The sequence below is a fragment of the Mchenga conophoros genome, linkage group LG7 (genome assembly GCF_057382185.1).
Source record: "Mchenga conophoros isolate Kocher_MC1m ecotype Shallow Benthic linkage group LG7, M_conophoros_male_GT1.1, whole genome shotgun sequence".
Classification (NCBI taxonomy): Eukaryota; Metazoa; Chordata; class Actinopteri; order Cichliformes; family Cichlidae; genus Mchenga; species Mchenga conophoros.
The window spans coordinates 4721571-4749246 of NC_140532.1; the positions used below are offsets into that span (position 1 = coordinate 4721571).

A 27676-nucleotide genomic window follows, 5' to 3' on the forward strand; every position below is an offset into this window, starting at 1 on the left:
GTTTAACCCTTGTGTGGTGTTCGTATTTTTGTTACTCAGCCAGTGTTCATGGGTCTGGTGGACCCGCTAGAGTTTTGGCTTTCCAAATTAACACTATCAAACAATTTTATGTTAAATTACTCAACAGATGTTTACTTCATCCCAATTACAAGACATATGAACAGCAAACATGGTTAATTTTTTCCCTTTACCTTTGTTAGATCACATTTATGAATTAATGTGCTTCTCGTTTTTCTTTTATATAAAATGTTATAAATAAATCAGTTATAATCAAGTGGAGTGAGTGGAAAGACACAACACATTTACACGTGAAAAAATAATTAATTGTTTAATTTTTCTTTTGAAAAAAACTGAACACGGGTCTCACAGACCCGAACACCATACAAGGGTTAAAAACTAAAAATGTGACATACACGAGACACAGGAGCATGAACAAAGCACAAAGGGACATGTTTTTACTTAGACTGCTCTGGGAGAAAACGAGGCTGGGATGTCCATTAGATTTTATGAATTGGTACTTAATAGTGTCATGTTGTTGTATGAATCAGGTACCAGCTGAATACAGAAGAGTATACAGGCGAAATACACATGAGGGGGGCATGTGAAGTGCAATGAAACAATAATAGTATTTTTTATTACTTAATGTAGTTACTGTATATTGTGTAAGCTGGCCAAGGTTTTCCTCTGCAAGAGCTACAGTCTATGTCAGACTGAGAAGAGATTCTCTGTTGGAGCAATCTTACATAATAAGTGTCAAGAGCACAAGGTAATAGCACTTGAACCAACACTGAAGTCAATGTAGACTATATAGGCAAGCATTATGGAAATTCCCCTTAAGTATGACAGGTCCTTCATCCTTACATGAGTCCACCTGTCAGCACTTTGGGGACATAACCCTTATCTTCTACATGTCCCTCGAGAACACCATCCTCTGAGTTTGGGGAGATCATCCCAAAGTTCCCATTTGCTATTTTGGCTTATTCAATATTCCATAATTAGTAAGTAATTATGGATCATTTTGGATCGGAAAATTATTAGTTCACTTAAACTTTTCCCACTACTGGAACCTGTAGTATTAGTCCGCAGGGTCTTTTTTTTTCTGATGTCATTTCCTATTTATCATTGGTACCCGATTCATGCAATGAAAGTACACGATACATTTTGAAACAAAATTCATACATAATACATTTCTAAAAATGGAAATACACATGCCTGAAATGAATATTAAAGTGGGTCTTTAGGTTTTAGTCGTTGACAGTGCTTTGTGCTTTGGCCAGCTGTCATGAATGCAGTGGGCTGCAAATCAACTCTGACACAATAGCTGATGGGACATGTTGTTGCTGAAGTGACTAACGGAGATCAGGATCATGAGACCTCAACCGAATGACCTCGCTCATGTCTGCGCAGAGTCAAAGGATGCCGTCACGATTCTCTGCAGACTCTGTGAGGAATCCTGCTTGCTTTAAGTCAGCTGATCTCTATTTTTTCCCGGACATAGAAAAGAATGAGTCAGCAGGAAACCTCTGTGTCACGTTTCACACTCTAACTGCTGAAATGCAAATAGATTTCAGCGTATAAGACCACAGCAGTGAGTGCCTCATGATCTTCACCTCTTGTACATTTAGCTGCACGACACATGGGAGAAAACGAGAGGAAATGACGGATGACATGTTTGGTTTTCTCCAATTTAAAGGAAAAATAAGAATACAAATACATTTGTTACATTAATGTGTACCGTTATTTCAGTACTATTAATTTAAATTGTCTACATATAAAATGGGCATAAAGAGTGCTAATGTCTGACAAAGAGACTTCAGTTATACTCAGCAGCTCAATCTTATAATACAAAAAAGGTAAACGATATTTCTCTAATCAAAGCAGCCTGGTTCAGTTCTGCTGACTTCTGCTCAATGCCAAAAGCAGAACAGCAGACATAAACGTTTTCTTTCTTTCTTTTTAACCACTGACCTCGCTGTTAATATCTGCTCCTGCATCCAGCAGCATCTGCACCATGGCTTCGTCTCCACGGACACAAGCGTACATCAGCGGGGTCATACCCTACACAAGTAGATGCACAGAGAACGAAAGCAGCTGCGATTTAATCTTTCATTTTCTCGAAACACTCAATGGCATAACCAAATCCTAAAAATTCGCTTCAGGACACCATTTTCAAGCACTTTTCTCAGGGAATTTCTTATCCCCCCACTGAGTAATGTGAACTTGAGTTATACCATTTGTTTTTAGCTACAGAACAAGGCTTAATGCTTGGTCTGCTTGTCTTCTCGACAGCTCAAATTCAGGGTAGAGTTCGATGGCAGCGATATTCTGCTTCTGATGAACATTTTAAAGGATACCACATGAATTAAGATCTCCTCTGGGCCATCTGGGACACTACCTGAGGCTGTCTGACGGACACATGCAGTACAGCGCTCTGTATGTGAAAGCTTCTGCTAAGCTCAGCCCTGAACTGAATGTTGATTTTCCCAAGGAAAATCAGGAGCTACACTTGCAGTATTCCCCTGATGATTTATTGTACTTGAGGTGGAAGTCATGATATAGTGCAGAGCTCTAATGCAGGAAAATATATGTCAAAATAAGATTTAATATGCATAACTGCCTTTTAGCTCAAGAGTCAGCACTGTGCTCAGAAGCGGAGGAACCTCAGTTTACAAAACAAACAAAATAAACACTTCCACAGGCTGTGTGTGTGTGTTCATGTGTTCATGAGAACAAATGTGCCGGTATATGCATTATTAAATATGCTGACTGTGTTTCTAACCTGCTCACTCATGCTGTTGATACCATCCGGCCCTAGCAGGTTGACAGCCTGCTTTACCAGGTCTGTGCGTCCACAGCTGAGCATGCGGAAGCCCAAATCCTGCAGGAACTTTGCCTCAGAAGAGGCAGCATCCAGTTTCCTTGAGGCACAGAAGCAGTCATCCGTTCTGAAAAGCATAGCACACAAAGTGAGTGCAAGCTGACAAGTATTACTGTTTGCTACGTGCAGTGTTTTCCCTAAACACCTTGCAGGCTTTATTTCTTGACACTACAGGGAGGACGTGAAACACGCACATCTTTCCCTGCATGCATAATTGACATGTATGCGTGTATGCTTTTTGTGGGTTCAGATAAAGAAGTTGCCTGCACACATGTTCTGCAGCTCAAGCGCAAGCCCACTCACTCCCGGGCCTACCGAAGCTGGCGGGGCTCACAGTCCACTCCAGGCAGCAGCAGCCTGGCAGCCTGCCGCACATCATCGCTGTCCACAGTGAAGCTGCGTCTGTGCTCGGTGTGAACCACAGCTACACGCACCCACTCCATCAGAGGCGGCAAGATCAGAAATGGCCTATAGAGGGAGGTAGAAGCACACGTAGTTGCCACCATAAACACAGTGAAGTCGCACTTGGTGTGCGCAGGCATTTCACTAAAACGGAATTTGCATGTTATTTTGTTGCCACTGTTAATTATTGAGAAAAAGATTAACTCACTTTGAAGACCCTAAATCAGAACATAAAAGAGGTGTTTAGATGTAGAGAGGTTGTAGACCATATAACTGAAAGAAAATGATCATTTTAATCTGCTCTGCTCTTGTTTAATGATCTAAAGTCTGTCATAATACCATAAAATACTGCCCCGCTGTTGCTTATTGTTTAATAGAACATAAACCCATATGCCACAATGCACCATATAAACCAACACAATGCACTGCAAATTGGGGATGATGCATTATAAGACTTATATGCCTTTAAAAGAATCGTGATGTCATAATGCTGCCAGGAATTACATGTGTCATCATTTTCACTTCACAAGATCAAGTACTGCAGTTCCTCCTCATGTTTTCCTATAATGCTCCGTGTAACGTATTTCAGTAATTATAAAAGATCATTATCAGTTAAGGTAAACTGATCGTGTGTTTGCTTCCTTGGAAATGTACAGTACTGCGGCGTTCAGACGGCAGCAGGTAACAACCATTATACATCATACATCCTGTTCTCTGACAGAGAAGACTGAGAGAGCACACAGGCGTTTAAAGCTGTATTTGCACAGAGCAAACAATCTAGGTTGCATTACCAACCAGGCAAACCCCCCATGGGCTCTCAAACAAGCTATGTTTACTACACATCATCTGGGCTTATGTAATTAGATTCATTTCAAATGAGTCTAGCTCCTTCATGCTCCATGTTGACCACAGCTGAGAAAAGAGAATCAAAACCCAGCGCCAGGACCACAAATGCTTCAGTTTATATTGAGCTCACCTTTATTAAAGTTGTCCTCTTTGCATGTAATCAGTAAACAGCACAGAGAAAACCTCAGGCGAGGTCGTATTATTATTCCACCATCACCCAAAGCCTGTAACTTTTTTTTATTATCAATACATGTGGCAATCATTTTCATCTATAACAGCCTGATTGCTCAGCGTATAAAATGTCAGTAATAACAAGAGATGCCCATCGTTAATCCCTGAAGCCGTGTTCTGGTTTTAATTATGTAAAATAGAAGAATTCAAAACCTCTACCTCTGGCCTTCTCTCCTCCACTCATCCTGCATCAGTGTTTACAACAGCCATATGGAATCCATATGAATGGAAATACATATACAATATGTGTGTTCACCTTTGTGACTGACTGATACAAAAGCAATCTTAAGTGAGTTGGTAATGCAAAACATAATGACACACTCATGTGCTTTATAACTACAGAAGAACAATGACTTTTCAAGACCTTATTATGTAATATAATAGGACAAAAGTCTGACACACGCTATTGGAATGCAAACAAAAATGTTTTTAAACAAACTGATATTTACTTTTTAAACCATGTATCATTTTAATTTTATAACAGCATTTGGACGACAGTAGTAGCAATTTGTTTAGTTTCTTTAAAAAAAACTCAGACAGATTATTTGACTGTTGCCAAATCCAGAAGCTGGTTATGTGTTTGTGTTTGTGTGCTCTTTGCGGATTTATTAATCAGTATGTCGCTTTACAAAGGATGTCTTAATGGCTGGGCTGCCCTTGACACACGCTGATTGCACAACTCTCTCATCTCTGCTACTTTAAGCTGACAGGAGGGTCACTCAATATTAGTTTGATATGCTAAGAAATGCAAACCCTTGTGTTTGTGTTTTACTCACTTCAAAGGAGCCTGACCTACAGCCACGTGACATTATTACTTCTGCAGACTTCATTAAAGCTCTGCACAACACCTAATCAAGAGTCAGGAAACGTATAATGCCAATGCATTCCTTCTCAAGCCCAATGGAAACTTTGGTTCACAAGCAGTTCAAGGTCGCCCTGTTTCCATGCAGTTCTCTTTAAAAGTGCAGACATTCTGCAAGGAAACAGTTGAAATCAGAGGGATTTCCTTAATGTTGGGTCCAGAATTGGATTTAAAATGACCTAAAAAAATATATAATAACATGCGCTAAATATGATGTTGGTTACAAACGGTGGAGCTAAAGCAGACATAAGTTGGATATCTGGGACACACATTAACTGATAAATTGCTCCACGACAGGTGATGAAAGTCTGGACTGCTCAGGCTCAACTGTCAGCTCTGTATTCCAAAGAGGTTTCTACCAAAGCAGAGGAAATACTGAACATACAGCGAATAAATGTTTCATGAGTAGAAGTGGCAAAGAAAGTGAACACTGTGGGAACATGTATCCAAACACTATGGAAACACTGCCTAATTTTCATGCCACATGTGTCACCGTCAGAGTCCCACAGCTTCCTGAATATAAATTCCCAATAGGGCAGTGGTGGTAATTCTCAATGCAAGTCTGTTCACGGCTGCTCCAACTGCCCCTTCCTTCCACGACTCAGGTCACCCAGAGGGCTCGCTCAAGTAGCCAAGACGTTGACAATTCACTGTACTTTCCTTCCAGAGGAAAACATCTGGTCTGCCATTTCACGGCTTAGCACAGAGAGCCAGAAATACAATAATAAAGAAAAAAAACAGTCAGCAGAGGTGTACAGTTGCAGCAGAATGATCTCTGCAGAAGCAGCATCACCACTGGACTGTGTTATAAGGTGAGGAGGAGGAGGAAGAGACATGCAGAAGCTTTGATTGTGTCTAACCAAAGGCAGTTTCCACTTTTTGTCCCAGTGACTTGTGGTGTGCCTTTATTATTACTACTAAACTAATAAATTGCAATATTTATGTGCTTTCCTGTTTCCTGTTTTACCTCCATAATGTAGTGCTTTATTTTTTGGTAGACAAATAAAGGCTTAACATTGTGCTGCTCACCTGACTTGCTTTTCAGGTCTTGATGCAGGATGACTGAAACTGAATCTCAGTTCCATAGTTTGTTATAGCACATAGATTTTCAAATTAAGCTGACAACCTTTACAGGTATCGAGGAGAATTTTGTATATGTCCTTCTGATGAAGGTAAGATAAACATTCACTCAGTTTTCATCTTGATAAAGCGTCGATCGCAGGGCTCAAAAATAAATCTAATGTCAAGTGTAAAAAACTGCAGTCCCTTAAACAGCCACGGACAGAAATGAACAAAAGCAGAAGAAAGTTTCCCTTTCATGACTCAATGAAGTGGAGGAATTTCCTATAATTTACCAATATTGTGATGCTTTGGGTGACAGGTGGGGGAACTCAGCATTTCTGGTGCTCTGTAGTCTGGCAGGAGCTCTCAACCATCTGTGTGGTGCTGGTTTCTTTTCTTGCCAGTTATCATACAAACAATATGACTTTAAAATGGTAGCCCACAAACCAAAAGGTGAAATCAGTTCAGTTATAACCCTCTTGTTCTATAAAATCTATGCTGTCTGCTAATTCTTGAGGTACAAATCTAGTAAACAGCTTGTAAACCTTCCCGTAGGTAAAGGCTTTGTGTGTTTTGACGCTTTAAAGACATGTTTAGACGTTTCTTTTCTTTTTAAAAAATATAGGAAAACAAGTGCGAATAAGAAAAGCAGACTAACTGTTGTGGTTCACTGGCTCCGTGAGCCACCAGATGCAGTGACGCTCTGTTACTCTGACTTTTTTCTTTTACTGCTGAGTGTTGCTGATGAGAAATGTGGACGTGCATTTCCTTTATTTTGCGTGTTTGCTTCTAACCTCTCGGTTTGTAAGGTAACCTTGGAGGGTTCAACGTTGGGGTTTTCCCACTCCATCTGAGGGCAGTGCATGAAGTAGCACAGCGTGTAGATAGCTTCCGGCGCCCAGAGTATCACGCCGCTTTTCTGGTGCATTGGTGTCCCATTGCTGTGGTTCTTCATATACAGTGGCTGTAGGTGGTGCATAGCCCGTGACACCAAGTCACCTACACACATACACAGACAATACAAACAGGAAAACACAAAAGGAACACAGACAGTGAGAAACGAATTCACGGGTTCACTCAGTAGATGAGAGAGATGAGACCGAAATATTTTAAGCACATGGCCTTTAAAAAGACATCTGGGAATTATCTTTATTCCTCCCAGCCCCCTTGGAGCTCACTCTGTCAGGGGAAATCGAGAGTTTCCATGCACCACAATCAGGAAAAAGACAGGGTTCATCCCAGTTCTTTCTGTGCAGCTCACAGGAGGAGAGCGAGAGAAAAAGCATGCCCAGGACTGCAATGGATGAAGAATGAATATTTATGGATAAACATAGCTACTCCAAGCTATTTCCCCTGCATAATTTGTCAGTACTTTAAGGTCATCCAGTTGGGCTTCAAAACTCCAAACTCGAGAGGGTTTTGCTAATAAAAATCTGAACGTTCTCCTAGCTGGTTTAGAAAAAAAGTAAATAGTTCTTGGAAAAGTATGTTCAAGCCAGCTTTTTATGCCGTGGGGACCAGACAGATGGCCTTTTTGTAGAGCAAATTCAGTTAATCAGAAATCAAGAGCTGGCCTAGAAGTTTCTTTAACAGACAGCCCAATTCTTTCATGTGACTGTGGTTGGTTAGTTATTGAATGCTTACTTGAAAAACAACCCTGTTTTATTACAGCTGGACTCAAATCCCATTTTGCTGAATGCTGTCAGGTTACCGTCGCTTCTCCCTTCCTGTCTAGACCCACCGCGTGATGAGAAAATGTGATGAAATTGTGAAGCAGGGTCGCTCTTAAAAAAAAGAAGGAAAGAAAGACACACTGTGACATATTGTCCTGGCCAGTTTGATAATGTTGAAGGCACAAAAGCAATAGAGCATGATGACACTTGGTTCCCTGTTTCCAATGGAATATATTGTATGTGTGACTATTCGATACAGAGAGGGAACAAACAGCCATTCTCATACACAAAAGGGTTTGTTTAGCATCAAAATTGCGCTATTTGGCGCTTGCCAAGACTCCATTTAGCCTTGACAATGTGAGAGGCAAGTGTGAAAAGGATGCCTGAATGAGGGAGGAGCATTCATGCAATAAAACAATCAACTGTCCTTTGGGAACAGTGGCGCTGCACTGATAGAGAAATCATGTTGTGATTCAATGAGCAGGGAAAATTATGCCAGGAATGACCACCTCTTGTAGACTTTTAGCTTAAGCTTTGCTGTTCCAGTTACTCTCTGTTACTCCTTCTTTCTCTTAATTGTACCAATGGGAATACAGATAAGCTGGTAACAGTTCCCTTTGAAGTTCAGTAAGGGGGCCAAGGTGGTCAGCAGCAGGCAGTTTTCATGTCTTATTTATGCTGCTCTGTGACATTTCCTTTCCTGGCTGAGAAGGCTCACGAGGTTAAGAATGTAATTATTTCAAAGCTGAAAAAGTCCAACAGTAGTGCAGCTTCACGTGAGATCACTGTAGCAGGTGTAGGTGCAGCACAAAGTGGTAAGATTTCTCTTTGGAAGGTCATTCAGAAGTGCGACAGTTTAATAAGCTAAAATGTCAATAGACTTTTAATTACAAGATCCAAGCTTTTAATCAATACCTCATCCTTGGTGATTAATTCTTTATACCAACAAGAAGAGGAGAGGTGGAGGACACACACAGCAGATCCTGCTTCTCAGGTTCTCAGTAATTACCTTTTAGCAGTGGGGTCATGCTCTCCATGTTTTCAGAGCTTTTTAACCATCCTCGAATAGCAAAATCACACAAATCGACCAGTTTACAGAGTATAATGGCACTGGTTTAAATTAGAAGGGGTTTTATGAGAGCTGGCTTAAGGTCAGTAAACAGCAATGCAGGACCCACATAACAAGCACCCTGCTCATTACTGCAGAATCTGAAGGCAGTGTAATGTTCAACAGTGAGCGAGATAAATGTATTGAATTGAACTGAATTGATATACCTTTATTAGTCCCATGAGGGGAAATTTCATAAGGCTGCCGACCTATTGCACGCAATGGCGGCGCCATCTTACCCTGTGACCCTATGTGTGTGCTAGAGATGGCACGATACCACTTTTTTATGTCCGATACCGATACCGATATCATAAATTTGGATATCTGCCGATACCGATATGAATCCGATATAGTGTTTTTTAATCAACAAAACTGTTTTTTAAAATATCTTGCTGCATTTTGCAAGTCTGCAAGTTCATACTCAAGTTTAAAACAACAACTACACTAAAGCTATTCTGTTATACCTGTATACAAAAAAAAATTTCATAGTTCAGCAATACTGATCAATCTAATAAACTTAGACCTACACCATCCTCCCTATTCTGGTATTTTAAAGAGTACTTAGCGTAAATATTAAGCAACCTAACTAATAGGGTTCCAACTCCCAGCAACAACAAAAATAAATAAATAAAAAATAGGGAACCACCCCTCACGCTCCACCTCATGATGCTTAATCGACGTAATCAACCTTAATTTGATGCAGTGTGAAAAAAAATGCACAGAAATCAATTATTTTTCAAGAAATATTAAATAGATTCAACATCTTTCTTCAACAAAATTGCAGACTGCACAGATGGTACCTTCCCAAAGGAAAAAGTACTATAGCTTACTAGGGTATATATATTAGACTTAATAGTCACTATATACAGTAATTGACTTCTATTCATTTTACATCAAATTAAAACTTTGGGTGTCAGATAATTATTTATTAAAAGCTAGACATTTTAAATGAGAATAAGAAAGAAAAGTATGTCTTTGTGCCCCCTTTTCCCAGTTAATGCCCTATCGGCCCCCCTGGCTAAACTTTGCTAGATCCGCCCCTGCACAGTTACCAGCGTCAGCTACATAGAAAAAGATCCTGGTGTAGAAAGTAATATTAAATACATTCTAACAACAGCTGATCAAGCTTAAACGTGCTGCTGTTGTTCAGCCGCTGGTTTCCTCTTTCTGGTGCAAAGTGGGCCAAAAACAAAGACGGACTCGCGACAGAAAAGCCGATCAGCTGATCATTTAAGCAGTTTCACGATTGAAGTAGCAGCAGGAGAGCGAGAGGCAGTCGCTCGTTAAGCTTAACGCAGGAATGCTTTACAAACATTCAGAGATGGACTTACACACTTGCTTTACTTCTCTCGGGGATAACTTTGTCGGAGATGAAATGCCAGGTTGCTAGCGAAGCTCCAAATGCTATCCAGACCACAGGTCCCCAGCTGCTCTATCACGTGATGCATACTGCTCCGACATGCTAACGTTCTGAGGTGAGTTACGGCGTGTTGCAAGTTTTGTGAGGTGCTTTCGTGATATTTAATGGATCGGATTACATTTTTTATTTTTCTCCGATATCCGATCCAGTCATTTAGGTCAGTATCGGACCGATACCGATACGTAATATCGGATCGGTCCATCTCTAGTGTGTGCGTGTCCAGAGTTCAGCTGAGACAGTGTCCTTCGCCCTGCTAGGCTAAGTAAACAGTCTTCCAGCCAACCCAGGTGGCCTTGCATGGAATGGGAAGGAACAGACTAAATGTAGAAATTCTCGCTGTGCAGCTGCTGCCATCATCACACGTTCTGTGCTTCAGTTATTTGCCACTACGTCGTGATTATAACAGCCGCCTGTGGCCATCTTGCCTCAACAAGATGCTAAGCTATTCTTTTGCTATTAGTTTTGTCCATTTCACAACATCCAGAACTCTCAGGCACTCTCTGCCACCCATAGCGGATAGCATGGAGGGCACAAACTGTCTGTTAGTGTAGTCGTGAGTGGAACTTCTACTCTTTAACTACCTCTGCTTTACTTTTGAGGGGCCATCACAGCACACAGTGTCCCTGCAGTAATCTGTGTGAGTCCGAACTCTGCCATCTTTCAATCTAGTCAGGTTAGTTTGGACAAAATCCGAAAGTAACATTTCTTGCTGTTAGAGGACTTGAGAATTTTTAGTAAAGAAGGAAATATATGTGCAGAGGTTTGACATACATAGTTGTAGATATAGAATAGCTTTGAGAGAAATGGTGAACAAGAGCTGAACCATCACACAGACACTTATTAACCTCATTTGATATCATTTAGCATCGAGGCCGTAAAGACATAATTCCAAGGGTTGAGCTGACCACAGAGCAAAACACTTTTAACACTTTGTGCAAAGAAAACCACAAAAAAATAATTAACTTGCTGTTTTATTTGGAATGTGGCAAAACCCCCCCAAAAAAAACACAACCCCAGAGGAGATAAATGAGAAAATCAAGACATTTTCACAGCTACAGGAACAAAATGATCTTTAAACATCAGTGGCTGATTAGCAGAACCTGCTGTAAGTTCTTGGTGGAGAATAGAAAAACAATCACGCTCGACTTAGAGTAAAGACATACAGAAAGAGATGAGACAAAAGTCTAATAATAATAATGAATAATGACATTTGAAGCATGTTTTTTTAATCAGCGACATTAACTAATAATAAAGGACTGAGTACCGACAAAGGAAATTAAGGCTAGCTTTGAAACATGAATGGATAATACAGGCATTATTATTTTAGTGACATATAAAACTAGAGACAGAATAGAGGTAATCTGTGACTGCTTCACTCTTGTTTCTCTGTTTCTAAATTGTGTTTAGTATATATAAAATTGATGGTATGGTTTATATATAGTCATTTTTAAACACCACTGAAGGATACTATTGAAATTACTTGAGTTAATGAATTTTGGAAAACTGTAAGACAGCTTGACCTTTACACAAGTTACAAAATAAATTAAAATAAAACAGCTTGGTGCTGGAGAAATTTCACATGTTTGCATTTTGCACTATGTGGTCTAATAAGGCAAAGTATTTGCTCAAATACTGATTGGATAACTCTTTTCTACACAGCATCATATTAGTTAGCATTCTGGAAACAACTCCAACAGTTTGTTAATTGGTCTGGCTGTCAGTCTCATTATTTCCAAATTAATGGCATTCAGCAAAAAGACAGAAAAGATGGAGAGATTCAGGCTGACTTCTTAAAAAAATGGGGAACTCACTTAGGGAGAATTTGACAACCTTGAGGCTTTAGGATTGATTCAGTTTATTATTAAAACTGATTTATGGAAGGAAGTGTAATGTTTCATATAGTAAAATTCAAAGAGAAAAAATAGTCTTTGAAGCAACCGACAGCACACTGTTACCTTAATCTAGCTTAAATACCACGGACAAGCTTGGCTCACGTAACTCTTGTATATTTCCCAGTATATTAAACTAATTCTTTCAAATTTATGTTTAAGCAGTTTGCACAGAAAACATACGTCTGCTCTTTGTGGTGTAAAGAGTAAAGAGTTTCCACGGACACGTATCCTTCATCCATTGCCACTTCTGTGAAAAGACTAGTTCAGATTTAGCAACACACACAGCAATATGTGGAAAATATCTGAAGTAGGACAGCATGACTGAGTGATCATGACACACCCATAGTCCTAATAACTGCAGCATTTGTGGAGCCATCATTTCAGATATGCTAATATGGCCTTTTGCTAGAAGAGATGAGGAAATACAAAGAGGTAAATCAGCGAGAAACCTCTTAAATTGAGTCTAAATGCCAGTGTGAAAAACTCACACTGCAGGATTCATATTTTTACTGTGCTGGAAGAGCCAAGGTTGGTTTATTCCAGGAAACTGGTTTCAGAAACTCTTACTGTTCTTTCCCCCTAACCTTTTAATCTTTTACTCCTTCAGTCATATCTTAGTCTCTTTCAAAAAAATTGACTTTGTGACAGCCTGACAGTGCAATCACTGCTGCTTTTCACAGTTATTCATTTTGTTTCAGCTTGAGCTGAGCGACTGGCTGCAAATCCTCTAGTTATTTACAGAATTGCTCTCCAGAGCTGATAACATTACCACTGGACTAAGCTGTCCTATTAGACATGAGCGGCTCTGTTGTCTCACAGTGTGTTTGCAGTGTCAACATAACAGTACAAGTCCTTGCTTGACCTCATCAATACAACACGGACAGAGGCCCTGCGATGTGGCTCATCACTGAAGCTGCCCTGCAGTCGGAACAGCATGCAGTGAAGAGAACTGTCTCAGTTTTTATTGTGATGATAAATATTTACGCTGGATATACAGAAAATACTTTCTGAGTCTTTTCTTAGTACGCTGATGCTATAGCAACAGAAACAGACCCTTCCCACATTATTTGGCTTGGGGATTGATTTATTTTTTAATTTTTTGTCATGCACATTAGGACACAATCTGTGCTTTTTTCAGCGTATGCACCATTATTCTTCTTGACACTGCTGTCCTTTCTTTCTTGCAGAGCTGCAACTAAAGACGCAACTGTTCAGCACTTGAAAAGGAACATCCCGATTCTGTGATTATATCTGATCAAATCAAATGGGAATATGTGCCGCTGTGTATTCAGTGGTTCGCAGCACAGCTTGCAGATGTCTTCAAGCGCCATTATCATTTGTTGTAAAGTTTCCCCTTAAAACAGAACCCAAAGTAGAAACTGTTATGAAAGCTTTATATTGGACCTTGTTTGAGTTCTATAGCATATTGTCCAATTTTTGTGAGCAAAGACAAAAATGTCAAATACAACCAGTATGTAATGCTGAAAACCTATTACAATGAGAGAAAACTGACAACTAAGGCTTATGTAAATAACTTCATGTTGTATAAGCGTACGCAGACAGCATTATGACGCCCATTATTCTTTAAATAATGAGTACATTGTAAGTGGACATGCATTCAATTAACTTTTGGAGGACTTGTCAAACTTATAAGCTAAAATCATTTATTTTAATGAATGGCTGTGGTTCATTAGGATTGCTCCCATTGACAGTGTAACTCCCACACATTTATTTAAATAAGCACACTTGCGGTCAGATTATAATATAGTGATTTACTGATAGAGCGGGACAATATTCCTGCTCTATCAAACATCAGATTATCACATTAGATGATAATGTCATCTAGCTGGAATGTGAAGATTTTCCAGAGCTGAACACCTTCACTAAAAAGAATAAGAGTAAGATACAGTAGTGTGTAAATTTCTTTCATTTCTTTGTGCAAGTAGGGAAGTTGGCGCAGTGATTATTGAAAAGTGTACAAACATACATGGAAATACACATATAATGCAGTTTGTGCAATTCTAATAACTTGAAAACTGTTATTCCTTAACAGTCTGAACTCTCTCAGGCAAGCTTTCTTGTCTTTTCTTTAGGCAGTCTTCAGGAATGTTTCTCCAGGATTCTTAAAGGACATTGAAAGCTCTTCATAGAACGTTGGCTACTTTTTGTTCCATTCTCAAGATGATCCCGCGCTGCTTCACTAGTGTTACAGTGTGTTTTTCTATCCAGGCATGTTTTTAATGCATTGGTACTATGTCTGGGATCATTGCCATGCTGAGAAATAAGGTTGCTGCCAATCAGATGCTTTCCGTATAGTATTGCATGGTGGATCAAAATCTTATGGTATTTTTTAAATGCATCAGTTTAGACAAGATTGAAAACTTTACTGGTTGCAATGCAACCTAAACCATGACAGAAACACCGTGTTTTACTGATGGCTGTAGACACTCACTGTTGTACCTCTCTCCTGACACCTTCCATACCAACAATGCTTTAAACCAAAAATGGCAAATTTGGATTCATCACTTAATTAGACCTGTTACCACCTATTTTCAGTCCAGTTTGGCATACCTCAGCCTTTCCTCCCTGTTTCCCTTCCTTAAGAATGGCTTCCTGGCAGCTACCCTTCTACTCAGACCATTTCTGATGAGGCTTCAGTGAACAGTAGAAGAATCAACTGAAATGATCAGATGCATCCTGCAGGTACAGAGTCAGGTCTTTGCTGGATTTCTTATTTTTTTGTCAATGGCATGCCTTTCAGATACCGTTCATCTGTTTTTAGGCCTGACACTTCTGTTTGGCTTATAGTTTTGGCTAATAGCTCTTTGTGCAAAAGTACTGTTTTAAACCTGTGTTACCATTGGCATATGATGTTTGAGGGGGTTTTTTTTTGCAACAGACAGCAAGTAAAAAGTGCCTAAAGATACAATTCATTTTCTCCAAAGAAAAAAAACTTTGATCCTGGAGAACTATTGCTCAAGACTGCTTTAAAAAATTACAGTAAAGCCTGGCTCCTTGTAAGCAAAATATAAAGAAATGAGGACCAGCTTAAGCCTTTTGCACAGTACTGTTTGTATGAAGCAAAGGCATGTTGGATCTACACATGATAATTGAATCAAAGAAGGATAATATGGTTAAACGTCTACTAATATAAATATCACGTCTTGGGCCTGCCAATTTTTTTGTTTGTTTGCTTTTAAATTCCCTTCATGACTTTTGATTTTTTTTTTTAAAGTTGGCTACACAGATTTGAGTTTTGATGTTATGACATAAATTTGATCATGTCATGATTAACCCATTAGAGCCCAGCACCATTTTTATTGTCAGCAAAACGATGGGAGAGTCAAAGTTGAAACTTTAACAGCAACTTTCCTCAGTGTGCAAAGGGGCGGTGGATCACCATGGGATCTTAGGGGTTGAAGTGGGAACTTCTGCTGTAGGAAGGAATCTCCATCCTTAAGTTGTTGCTAGATAAAATGTCATAAGTAAAAGCAGCAGGAATCACAAAGATAAAACTTGAATTTTGACATGTCCATCACCTCAAGGATGGAGATTTTTCTACAATACCTGTAAGTGATAAGAGAATTTCCTTTTTCTCCCCTTGTGTTTTGGAATCGTTTTGAAAATCGCCTGCAAGATTTCTGCAGGCTTTCAAACCTCAGTGATTAAAGACTGATGCACACACTGTATTTTTAAAGTTCAGGCCTCTAAAAAGAATTAAAGTACTCATCTCAAGCAATGTCTTGTCGTGTTATATGAAGCAGGTATCCAAAACTGTGCTAACATATAAAGTGCAGACTTATAAATATCACAGCTGCAGTTGTGACTTGTGAACACGAATGTGATGCTATAAAAGCCGTACTGTTCTGCAAAGTCTTTTGACAAGATATTGAAATGCAGCTGTCCTGCTTCGCTCCAACATAATTTTAATAATAACAGCTGAATTCAAGCAGTAAGAGTTTTGGGTATGCTGTCTCACGGTCACATTTGCATGGCTTACTGGGACATTTGTGTAGAACAGAGTCATCAGTAAGGTTTATGCTGTAACAAGTCAAAATGTCTGCTGTGAAAAATGTTCACTGTTGGGAAAGTCGGATGATAAGACCTCACTTGCAAATTTATCCCACAGGCGTTGGTGGAGACTGAACTTTTTTACTTGAGGGTTTTTTTTTCATTTTTAAAAAACATCTCAGTCAACTGTCAAAACCGAAGCTGGGAAACAACTTTCTATGGCTCTGTGCACAGAAACAGAAAAGCATGTTGAATAAGCATCACAAGCCCTGTAATATTTTTATGGGACACAAACGGCTCCAAAGAAAGAGCCGAATAACCAAATGCCTTGCTCAAATGCATAGTGGCTCTGGAGGGGAGGGGTACATAATAGTTTTCTCACCTCTGCACCTCCACTTTTCCACATGCATGCGCTCACACATACATATACGACTCACTCAGTTCAGAGATGCTGCCCACTCTCGTGGCCAGTAAGCACTGTTCAATGGAGCGCAGTTCGGACTGACTGTAGGTGTTTCCCTCTCCACTCTTCCCAGCTCGTTGCTGCTGCTGGTCCCTTTGAAGAGTTAGACCCTCGGGTAGGCTGAGCACACCTGAGAGCGAGAGAAAAACAGATGAATATCACATGTACATGTGGGACTCATGCTATAGCACAGGCAGGCGTGCACGCTCTAAAAAGGGATCATTTAAACTATGTATCGGACACAGTTTTTGTGTTTTTATTGTGGCTGCATTTTTAATGTTTACAGGTTTGATTTTTTTCACCAGTGGTATCTTCTATCTTTGTCATCTGTGCTTGGAGTCCCCCTGTGCAAAAACTGCTTTTTAGCAATTGTATATCCAGTACTATTTGTTTCTGGAGAAATGTCCCTGCTAAATACAATAAATATGCTGCGTTGTTTTCTCATATTCTTGAAGGATTAAAACTGGTAGATTCATTCTAAAATGTCATTAATATCTCATTTTCCTCCTATCATATAAATGGAAAGAACACAAAGGTTCAGGATATTAGAAACTGCGCGGATAATTATTTATATCCAGAGTGAGAGTTTGATTGTGAAAACAATGGAAGCAATACAATGTAGTATTTCTGCCTCCTAGCTACACCTGTCAGACACTTCTCCCAAAGGTAATAACGTGTAATATTTAAAATGTGGTTTCATTATTCACAGCTCTTCCTCGTTCTGTGAGTGATGAGGCAGATTCTCCATTTCGCTCTGCTGACAGTTTCTGATTCCTCTGCAGCTTTGTGCTGCAGCCTTCTCAATGTTCGCAGGGTGTCAACTTATGAAATGACTAAAGGCTGCGACTCTCTGCTTAGCCCTCTAATCACTGATGGAAAATTAGCTTTGGTTTTAATGTCTATTAGAATATTCTTCCAAGTTAAATGCACATGTACATGTGGCACTCATTATTCTGTTGTGCAGGAAGCAGGCAGCTACTTATGAAGTGATTCTTTTTACTTTCACAAGGCAGGAAAAAATGCATGCAAAAGGCCGACATAAATAGTTTTTGTAATAGTTTTTTTTACACACTGACTGGACAATCTAAATGATCATCAAATTAATGCACTGTTCATGGAATATTACTTTTTGAAAAATGTTTTCTAACATATGAGCGCATGTTCACTTACATTTGCAAATAGAAAGATCAAGTGTAGCACTACTACTAACACCTAGAGATAAAAAAAAAAAAAAACCCCAAACAGCCTTAATAATCAACTCAAAGAAGTTCTTTAAATGTGCTGGTTTATAAAAAGATACTTGTAATCGTAGTGTCTGTAGGTTCTCGGTCATTTAGGTCATGGTGAGCTAAGGAGCTTGGAAAAAAAGCGACTGAACTTCCTTAAGTTTTTTCAAGATGTTTCAGCTCTCATCTGAGGTAATACCTGTAATCATACATTATTTATGATTGTGGTTCACTGTGCATTATACAAGGAATAAAAAATCCTGGTGCAAAAACAGTCAATAAGTCACAGTTGCTTATCCTGTAAACCTAGAGAGCAGCAGTCTTGGCACTATCTAATCTATATCTTTGTAAAACCAGAGAGCTACTGTCAGCCTGAGGGACAAGATGTCATCATCTGCTGCACCAGTGTCAGGTGGTCTTACTCGCTTCCATTGTCAGTCAGAGTCCAACATGAACCAGCAAGACAGAGTATAAAGAAAAGAAACTTACTTTCTGTTTCTGCATAAGGAACCTGTCTACAGGGACTTCTTTAAAACACCTTTGTTATTGCTTTTATTGCTCACAATGTGCCTTCTTTGACATGCGGTTGTGCAAACTGCTGGAAATCCATCTTAAACCATTTAAACCAGCAGGAGGGATACCCTGGCACCTTCCAGCCTCTTACTTTCCTTTCAAACAATTATACATCAGAGTAAATAGCCCATTCAGTGTGCCTACAGGACTCATGACCTACTTCCTTTGATGTGCCCAGACTAAAGGCATCCAGTTGTGATCTAGCACAATAATGCACTACACATACAACAATTATAATAAAATGATTTCAAAAAAGCCCAATTCATTTTAAACCAGTAAATCTTTCATTATTAATTTTATTTATTTATTTGTTCATCTTGTGAAGATGAATAGAAAAGACTAAAGAATTCAATTTTATACTTTTTGTCAAAAAAGTTATGATAATGATAAACATACATAACATATTATTTATATATCTTTTTTCTCTAAAAAAAAGAATACAGCTTTTTAAAGGCAAGTTACTTAACACCTACTTACCATCAATATTAGGTTTACTACACCAAAAATAGTTTGTAGTAATAAATAAATAAATCTGGTATTACAGAAATATCACAACTACATTTTCTTCTTGAAATTCACAACTTTGGATGGCTGTAAATTAGTCTTCACAGTAAAGTTATACAAAAGTTCTGAAATAAACCGCAAGTGATGCAGCCAATTTATCATCAAGCCAGCAAAAATAACAGGAACTGTACAATATTTGTACAAAATATTACAGCAACCTGTTTATTATACCAAAGTGGTCACCATATCATCCCCATAGCACAGTGATGGAAAAATATGTGTTTATGGATGCAGTAGGCTTTGGTCCATTGACAGTCTTTCATTTACTTCTAAATAAATAAATCTTCTCAGGTCGTAAATAACCCTTTATGGCATAACTTCCTATTATTCTTTCCATCCATCCATCCATCCATCCGTCTTCTTAAACATATTTGTAATTCAGTGTTGCAGCAAGGGCAGAGCCTATTCCAGCTGTCGTTGGTCAAGAGGTGCGGTACACCCTGGACTGCTTGCAGTATTACTGCTTTATCACACATATCTATTGTTAGATATTCACCAACAAAAGAAACAAAATTTTAGTGAATGTCACGCAGAAAACTCTGAAATGGTATTATCATGGCTGCTCTGACTGTATTGTTTACAGTACATTCATCACAGCAGAACAAGTGTTTGTCAGACTTTGTCTCCGTGATAAGTTGCCAACTAGTTTGTAAAAGTAAATAAGCAATGAGATCCATCATTCTGGCTTTTTTAACTTGTGTATAAACATAGAAGTAAAAAAAAAAATCTAACAAACATACATTACATTTGATCTTTCAACTGTCATGCTCCTTAATCTCGTTCAGGGAAATAGCAGAACCAGCTGACAGTGATGGTGGTTGCTCTGAGTATAGACTGAGGCAAGGTGACTCACTGGCTCTTTGCCTCCTAATGCAAGGCACTGTCTAACCTCAGGCAGGCACTGATGGAGCTCTTACATGCCAGGCAGCCACTGCGGCTGCTCTCTCTGTGTCTATGTTTGCGTGAGTATCTTCCTCCAGATGTCACTCTGTCTTTACACTTTGAATCTCTTGGGAAATGCTCTCAGGTTTTTCAATTACCTCACATAATGTTTTAAGTTTATTATTGTGCATAATCATAAAGAAATAATAGTTGGCAACCACGCTAGGTTATATAATACTGAGATATCCTATCGGGCACCTGCCTCTCTTTAAGTGGGCCGGTTGCGTTTGCCATATGGCAGCTATTCAGTGTTGCTGAAGAGATGAGGCTGGATGATCCTCCAGGCAAGACAGTGTCAACGAAGAAGAAGTAACGCGTGCAGGAGTTCCCATTAAGATGTCACAGAATGCACCTTAGTCATATTCAGTGATAGACAGCTGCACAGACCCACTGCACGGTCCAATGTATTTCATGTTTGCCACTAAAATATATTGAGATGAGACATGTGTTACAAACTCTTAATTCACAGTTTTTTTGTGGGTTTTTTTTTTAGATTTTACAAGACTAACTTTTGGATAGATGTGTACTATTGCACTCCTGCCTGGTGAATTCATATTTTTTCATAGTCTGGGTTAAAATAAATCTTTATACAATAATAAACACATTTTAATCTTCCCAGTGAAATGGACTGGCAACCTGCACTTCTCACCCAGTGACAACTTGGATGCGCTCAAACCACAAATCCTTTAAATTCACAGAAATGTACAAGCATGAAACTTTAGTCTTCTTTTCTTAACGTTTCAGCTAGAAGGATTTCCCCAAAATATCACTAAATGTTACCTAAACTGTGAGTCTGTATATGAATTTAAAAAAACTGCAATGTTTGTTGATTTGATTAGCAGTAGTGGAAGGAGTAGTAGTAGTGGTAGTAGCAGTGGTAGTAGTAGTAGTATGGATCTGCTGACTCTTCTCAGGGTTGACTAGAGCAGTGGGGCAGGAATGCTGACCTCGATGTGGCTCCTACCCTGCATTTAAAATCTATTTTGGAGGGACGCACAGGGAAGTGCACTTCTCTAAACATATTTTAGCTCTGCAGGAACGCTGGCTTCAGTTTTTTACATGCAGATAAGGTACAGAGAAAGCAGAGTGGGGCTTTGTTTTAGAAAAAAAGCGCTTTAAGCAATGCAAATGTACAAGATGATCTGACCTATTATTTAAATAGCAGAGTGAGAAAAAGAAAGCAGAAGGGCAGACAGTCAAAAAAATCATACAGGCCTGACATAAACACTCTTTTTGGCTGTAAAGGGTTAATAATGTTGTTACTGTACATGGATCACAGTAGTGCTGCCCCACGCTAGGCTCCATGACTGTTCTGCCAGGCCAGATGGCCACCATATGTATACTGAGCAAGTGATCATAGAGGGAGACATAGCACGACAGAAAGCAGAAAACAGAGCGGTGAAATGTGTTAAAATTCCTTTCTTACTCCTGAAGGCTGCCATCAAGAGTAATTGAACTGCAGAAAGAAAAGGGGCGTAAATATAAAGCTAGTATTTTTTTTTTATTACAGACCAGGTATGCATGGGTAGACTGTAAATCTCCAGAGGTATGGTTTTGGCTTGGGTTCTCAGGTAACCACAGTATGGTCTGAGGTAGCCACAAGCTTTCAATTTTTTAGACCTGTGCTCACCACACGGGTGTGAAGGAGTTCTGTGAAAAAGTAAATGTACCCTTCAAAATGTCTGGTAAAATTAGGAAACTGGCAGAGGGAACCACGCACACACACATACATTCACACAAATGCTCATTTACAGGAGCTGCAAACAAGTTAATAACAAGTCACGCTGTATGCAACGCTGAAGAGCGTGCACACAAAAGCAGACACACACACATAATTATCAGTAATTAAAAAGTCTTAATCCCAGACACTTCATGGGGATGTGATCTGCTGGTAGAACAATGTGTTCAGCTAAACCCAAACTGAATATTTCCTCTTCTGTAGTCACGTTCAAGATACAGTCTGCTGATGATCCAGAATGCAGAATGGAAAAGGCTCCCGAGTTTACGTGATGTGTTGTTCCGAAGGAAGCACACAAGCCTCCTGATGTGTTCTTATACAAGTATGAGTAAACCGCCGAAGGAAACACGTCCCAACTGTGGGTTTAGGTTTGTTTTTGTTTGCACATGATCAAAGGAGAGAGCCCACTGAAAACAAATCCTGCGCCTGTTTCATATAATGAATCTAAAAATGAATACAGCATTACATTGATCCTTTATTGACACCCCTCCTCCACACAGAGGTCATGGGTGTGTTAGAAATACAACAATGATGCCACTACAAGCTGATAGAGTCACTGTCTCACACCTTCAGGGACACAATTAGCTCGTGCTTTCTGAAGCTTCGACAACGTGGCAACCATTTTTTTCACCTTGCCCTTTACAGTGTTTCTGCTTCAGGTGTTAGCGCGATTCGCTCTTGTCTTCGATTAGATTCTTTTGATTGAGGTCACACCTCATCATTGACCTTGTTTGAAGCAAGTCCATTACACACTGACAAATCAGGAAGCAAATAGACAGATTACAATCAATTCAGTGCATTCTGCCTTTAATATGTAGACTAGTGTCTGAGGGAAGCACTTAAATTGGTCTTAATCTACTCTGCACTCTATATATATTTTACCCTTTTGAGAATCTTTGTTGCTAATTGTTTTGGTTTTACATGTCACAGTTTTAATGGTTCATTCACTCCCCACAACTGTTTTCATTCCCAATGAATAACCACCACACGTTTGCATGCTTCCCTTAAATGAATGGTGATATCTATCATCACTCCTTCTCTTCCAAGATTATGGCAATTGCTCACAATTAGCAAATGAATCTTTAAGTCACTTAAGTTAAATCAAATCAAATTTTAATCAGTTTTGAAGAAATGTTCTCAAGTTGTTCAAGGGAACAACTCGGGGCGATCGTGGCTCAAGAGTTGGGAGTTCGCCTTGAAATTGGAAGGTTGCCGGTTCGAGACCCAGCTCTGACAGTCTCGGTCGTTGTGTCCTTGAGCAAGACACTTCACCCGTTGCCTACTGGTGGTGGTCAGAGGGCCTGGTGGCGCCAGTGTCCGGCAGCCTCGCCTCTGTCAGTGCGCCACCAGGGCAGCTGTGGCTACAATGTAGCTTCATCACCAGTGTGTGAATGAATGGGTGACTGACTGAATGTAGAATGTAGCTTTGGGGTCCTTAGGGACTAATTAAAGCGCTATACAAATGCAGGCCATTTACCATATTGCATTCACAATAAAGGAACATTTGGCCTACAGGCCAACCTGAAAACCTCTAGCCTAGGCTGCTGCAGGTACACTCTGATAAACTTGTTGGATGCTTTCTGTAAATCTCTAAAAGAAAATGAGAAAAAAGGGAGATTTTTGAAGGTAAAGGCCTAGATATTTTCCTCTGGAGCTAACGGACAGAAAAATAGACCCCAAAAATTGATTCTAATGGAGACAGAATAGTGAACTTAAGTTTGCAAGTGGTCAAAATGAAACCAGGTCTTTTAAAAGTACAAATGGGCAACCATTCGCTAAAACTTTTAATTGTAAATGCAATATCTTTTAAGTTTATAGCTATAAATATGAAGTGTTTTTCTCAGCTGTAGTGCATTTTTCCACTATAATTACATATCATTTAATGAAGAAATTGCACATTAATGCAAATTAATTCAAATCTATCTCTCATGTTGGGTGCCATTAAAAGAAATACTGGAAAAACATGGACATCAAATTTTTAATATAAATTCACTTAAACACAGATAATCTGAATTTCAAATTTCTCACTAATATTTTCCACATTTATTTACCACAGCTCGTTAAGCTCTTATACTGACTATTCAGCCATTAACTGGGCTAGCTTTTGTAAGACTCTCTTTTATTAGTAGTATCTGGTAGTAAGTATCTTCTTTTTGCTTTTTGTTTTTACAATTTAGACATCAAAATTGTAGAAATCTCACGTCTTGTAAACAGTAAACTTAATTGAGCAGCATAACAAAAGCTGAATGAACTATGGATAATAAATCTGTAGTTATTTTATTTTATTTTATTTTTTGCCTGTCCCTTTTGGTTCTTTTGCCATCAGAATTATTTATTTTTTTATTTTCACTTGCTAGATACGGGACAGACTTGAATGAGGAAAAGAAAAGGGAGAAAGGAAGAGGGGGAAAAAACAGCGGAGAGGAGGGACGGGGATAAAGGGCAAAAAAACAAAAATCAACTAAATAAGTAGACAAAAAAAATACATCTATCAATCACCTGGATCACCTGTTGAGAAAGAAAAAAGAAAACAAGCAGAAGAAAACGAGAGCAATACAATAAACAACATCACGATGATATATGGGAATATAACAGTAAATACTAAATATTAAACATTATTGTGCAGCACGTAATATCGACAGCGCACAGTGTGCTTTGAGGTAGGAGCCAATAAGGGTGTAGTTTGTGTGTGTGTGTGTGTGTGTGTGTGTGAGCACCCGTGTGTACACCTGTGAGCATGGACGCGCTTGTATTAAAAGGTTCCTTCATGTAATGATCAGCTAGAGGGTGTGGGGGGGCCACAGCCCCGTCCTCCAGGGCATGAAGCAGGTATGGAGGAGATCAAAACTCCAGACATCCAGAGGCCCCCAGAACACAAGAGACCAAGGGAGACCAACAGAGGGGCAGCCGCGCCACTGTCCCAGAAAGAGCTGAGGAGAGTCCCAGAATCTGCAGTTTTTAAGGAATAAATGCCAGCTTTCTCAAGATAGTGCCTGCGAAATTGCTGCAAATAGCAACACACAGGAACTAAGAGCTAAAAAAGGAAACAGAGAGTAACATACCATAGAAGTAAACAAAAAAATCACAAACCCTACACCCAAAGTCACACGCACACGCACACACACACACACACACACACACACACACACACACACACACACACACACACACACACAGAGGACTTGTGACGGGTGACCGACACACAACAAGGGCACAACTAGAATTATGCAATCTTCTCCAATCAAAGAGAAACCAGCACTGCCTGCTGGCTGTGTGTTATTCCACCCTGAGGTAGTGCTGCTTTCACTATTATTTCTCTCTTTTCATCTCATTTCTTCTGTCAAGGGTAATAAGTCTGTGTGTAATATCCGTGAGTTGCACGCTTCCCGCAGGATGCTTTCCAGACAACACTGGCAATCAGCAGCAGGGAAAAATCTGAAGTCACTGAGCCGTAATCTCTCCGCTCGTCCTGCACTGCTTCTCTACAAGCATTTGGGAGAGTCCTAAAAATAAGTGCAATGGTATTTTCCTTCTTGCCGTTACCTCACATAATCTGATGTAGGTAGGAATTTAAGGGGGAAAAAATGAAATCTCCTGCACGAGTCAAAATAAAAAAAGAGAGCACATATGAATTATGCAGAAAAAAAAGAGAAGACTCTGAATTTTCAACAAATACATGAAGCAGTCATGCTAAATGCAACAGTGTTCTAAAGTAATTGCTCATTTAGCACCGAGGGCACTGGAGTAATTAAAGGATATGACTAATGTCATAAAATGAGATTTGCTGCGAGGGGATTTTTCCCTTTGGGTCATTTTTAAATGGGATGACATCATATGGAGCTGCTTGTAAACATTTGGAGCTTTTAAGTGAAAAAGGCTCTTGGACATTAAAATTCCATAAATGTGAAGCAAAACCCAAAGTAGATAAGACAGTAAGTGCTTCAGGCAGCAAAGGTGCAGTCACTGCCTGTGTGCAATATATGCACAGTTCAATGTTTATTTCTGTCCATGAGTGTCTGCATCACATGTGTGTGTCTCAGTCTGACTGCATGTGTCTGTTATGTGCGTGTACCTATGAGATGAAGGTTTCCCAGGAAGTGCTTGGCACATATTTAGATTACTGGTCAGGATAGGAAGAACTCAACTCTGTTTGCAGATATGAATCTACACTTAATCCCAGTAACATGCAACAAACATGGCATTTCCAATAAGGAGGCAGAGAGCATGATTCAACGTATTCTAGGCAATACATTAGACACGGCGATGGATGTAAGGACAAGTGACGAATGATGACATCGGGATTTGTAATCCACAGGGACGCTGTATACATCAGTGGATGATGTATAGGAGAAATTATATTTGAAATGTCATCACGGAGACACGGGGCAGCTGTGGTAATATTTTTACTGTTAACAAATTCCATGAAGAGACCAGAGTCAAAAATCATCCCGCTGAAAATGAGCAGTTTATTTTGACTCAACACAGAGGTTCAGCTGCTATAAAACAGAACTTGAACATTTCAAATGTGAAAACATTCCCCCTACACTTTTACACCTGCCTGAGTAACACTTGATGACAACTACAGTTCACAGTGGTTAAAAGGAAAATATTAAGCCTCATTTTAAACTATATGTTTGTGATTTGTTTTAGCTCCACAGCCCATCATGGTTTTTGCATTGTTGTCATGTTTTACTTTAAAATATTTCTTTTCCTACTTTGTAATTTTTGGTTTGTCCATTTGTCAGTTTCATTTCCTTTAGTAATCTTCTATCGTTGTTTGTTTTGCCTGCATCACCTGTGTTCTCCACCTGTTTCCTCTTCCCAATCCCACTGTGGCAGATTGTTATGCTCAGTTATTTCCCCAAGTCTTGTACTGCCCTCTGCATTCCCGGTGTTTTCTTTTGGACTTTCTAGCATTACTGTTGATCTCTTTGTGTTAGCTCTTTTGGATTGTTCCACGGCCTGTTCCTTTTTTGGAATCATGTTCCTCGCTGGTAGCTTCATGTTTTTGACCTCTCAAAATACAGATTTGGATTTTGCATTTTTAGCTTTACCTTTGAGTGTCTTTCATTTGGGTCATTTTCCTTTGAAATGTTTTTGGGGGGCTTTCTACAAAGTTACAGTACTTTTATTGTTTGACTCCTCATTACACTATCACAGGGTTTCCTGTGATTGTAACTAGCCCACCCTCAGCAGAGATGATGTGAGTTTATGAAAAAAGCAGCATCATACGACAGCAGGATTGTTGATCATCTATAAAGTGAGTTGTTTATACAACTAGAGCCACTTCATCAATTCCCTGCTGGTTAAAAGACTTATTTCAGCTTCAGCCTTTGTGCTCTTTAATGGTTCAAAAAACAGAATTCAAATGTAGCGCTCAGTTCCAGAAAACTGATTGGTCAATAGGCAGTGATTTCATGCCTGTTGATCTCTAATAGATAACCTGCTCCACAGTTAGATTCGCAGCAAGTTACCGTGCCAATAAATCCAGGTAAGACAGCATTAGTACTACTGAAGTCACAGGGTGAACCCTGAAGTTAACTGGGTAAGATGAAATCTTGCTTTGCAGTACAGTCCTCTCGTTTGATAACATGTGGAACACATGACGTCACTTCATAATGAGTAATTCTAGTTTGGGTGTGTAGGCACCCACTTAGTTTTTCCACCTGTAATGCACCCTGTACCCTGTAGATCAGCAAGGAAGATAACACTACTGGGGTGTCCCCTTCAACGTCTACAAATATTATTTTCACACAATCCTTGGCTCTCAAAGTGCAGAGAATAC

At 39.4% G+C, this 27676-nt stretch overlaps 1 protein-coding gene across 4 annotated transcripts in view; it reads right to left on the bottom strand.

Moving 5' to 3' along the window:
- Positions 1-27676, bottom strand: part of abtb3b (ankyrin repeat and BTB domain containing 3b) — an 80382-nt gene that overhangs the window by 14671 nt on the left and 38035 nt on the right. For all 4 annotated transcript variants that reach the window (XM_085281650.1, XM_085281649.1, XM_085281652.1 and 1 more), the window contains exons 2-6: positions 16823-16978; positions 7076-7280; positions 3194-3346; positions 2780-2945; positions 1969-2058 (exon numbers count right to left, since the gene is read on the bottom strand). In XM_085281650.1, the coding sequence (XP_085137776.1) occupies positions 1969-2058; positions 2780-2945; positions 3194-3346; positions 7076-7280; positions 16823-16978 (770 nt within the window). The remainder of the gene's footprint in view (positions 1-1968; positions 2059-2779; positions 2946-3193; positions 3347-7075; positions 7281-16822; positions 16979-27676) is intronic.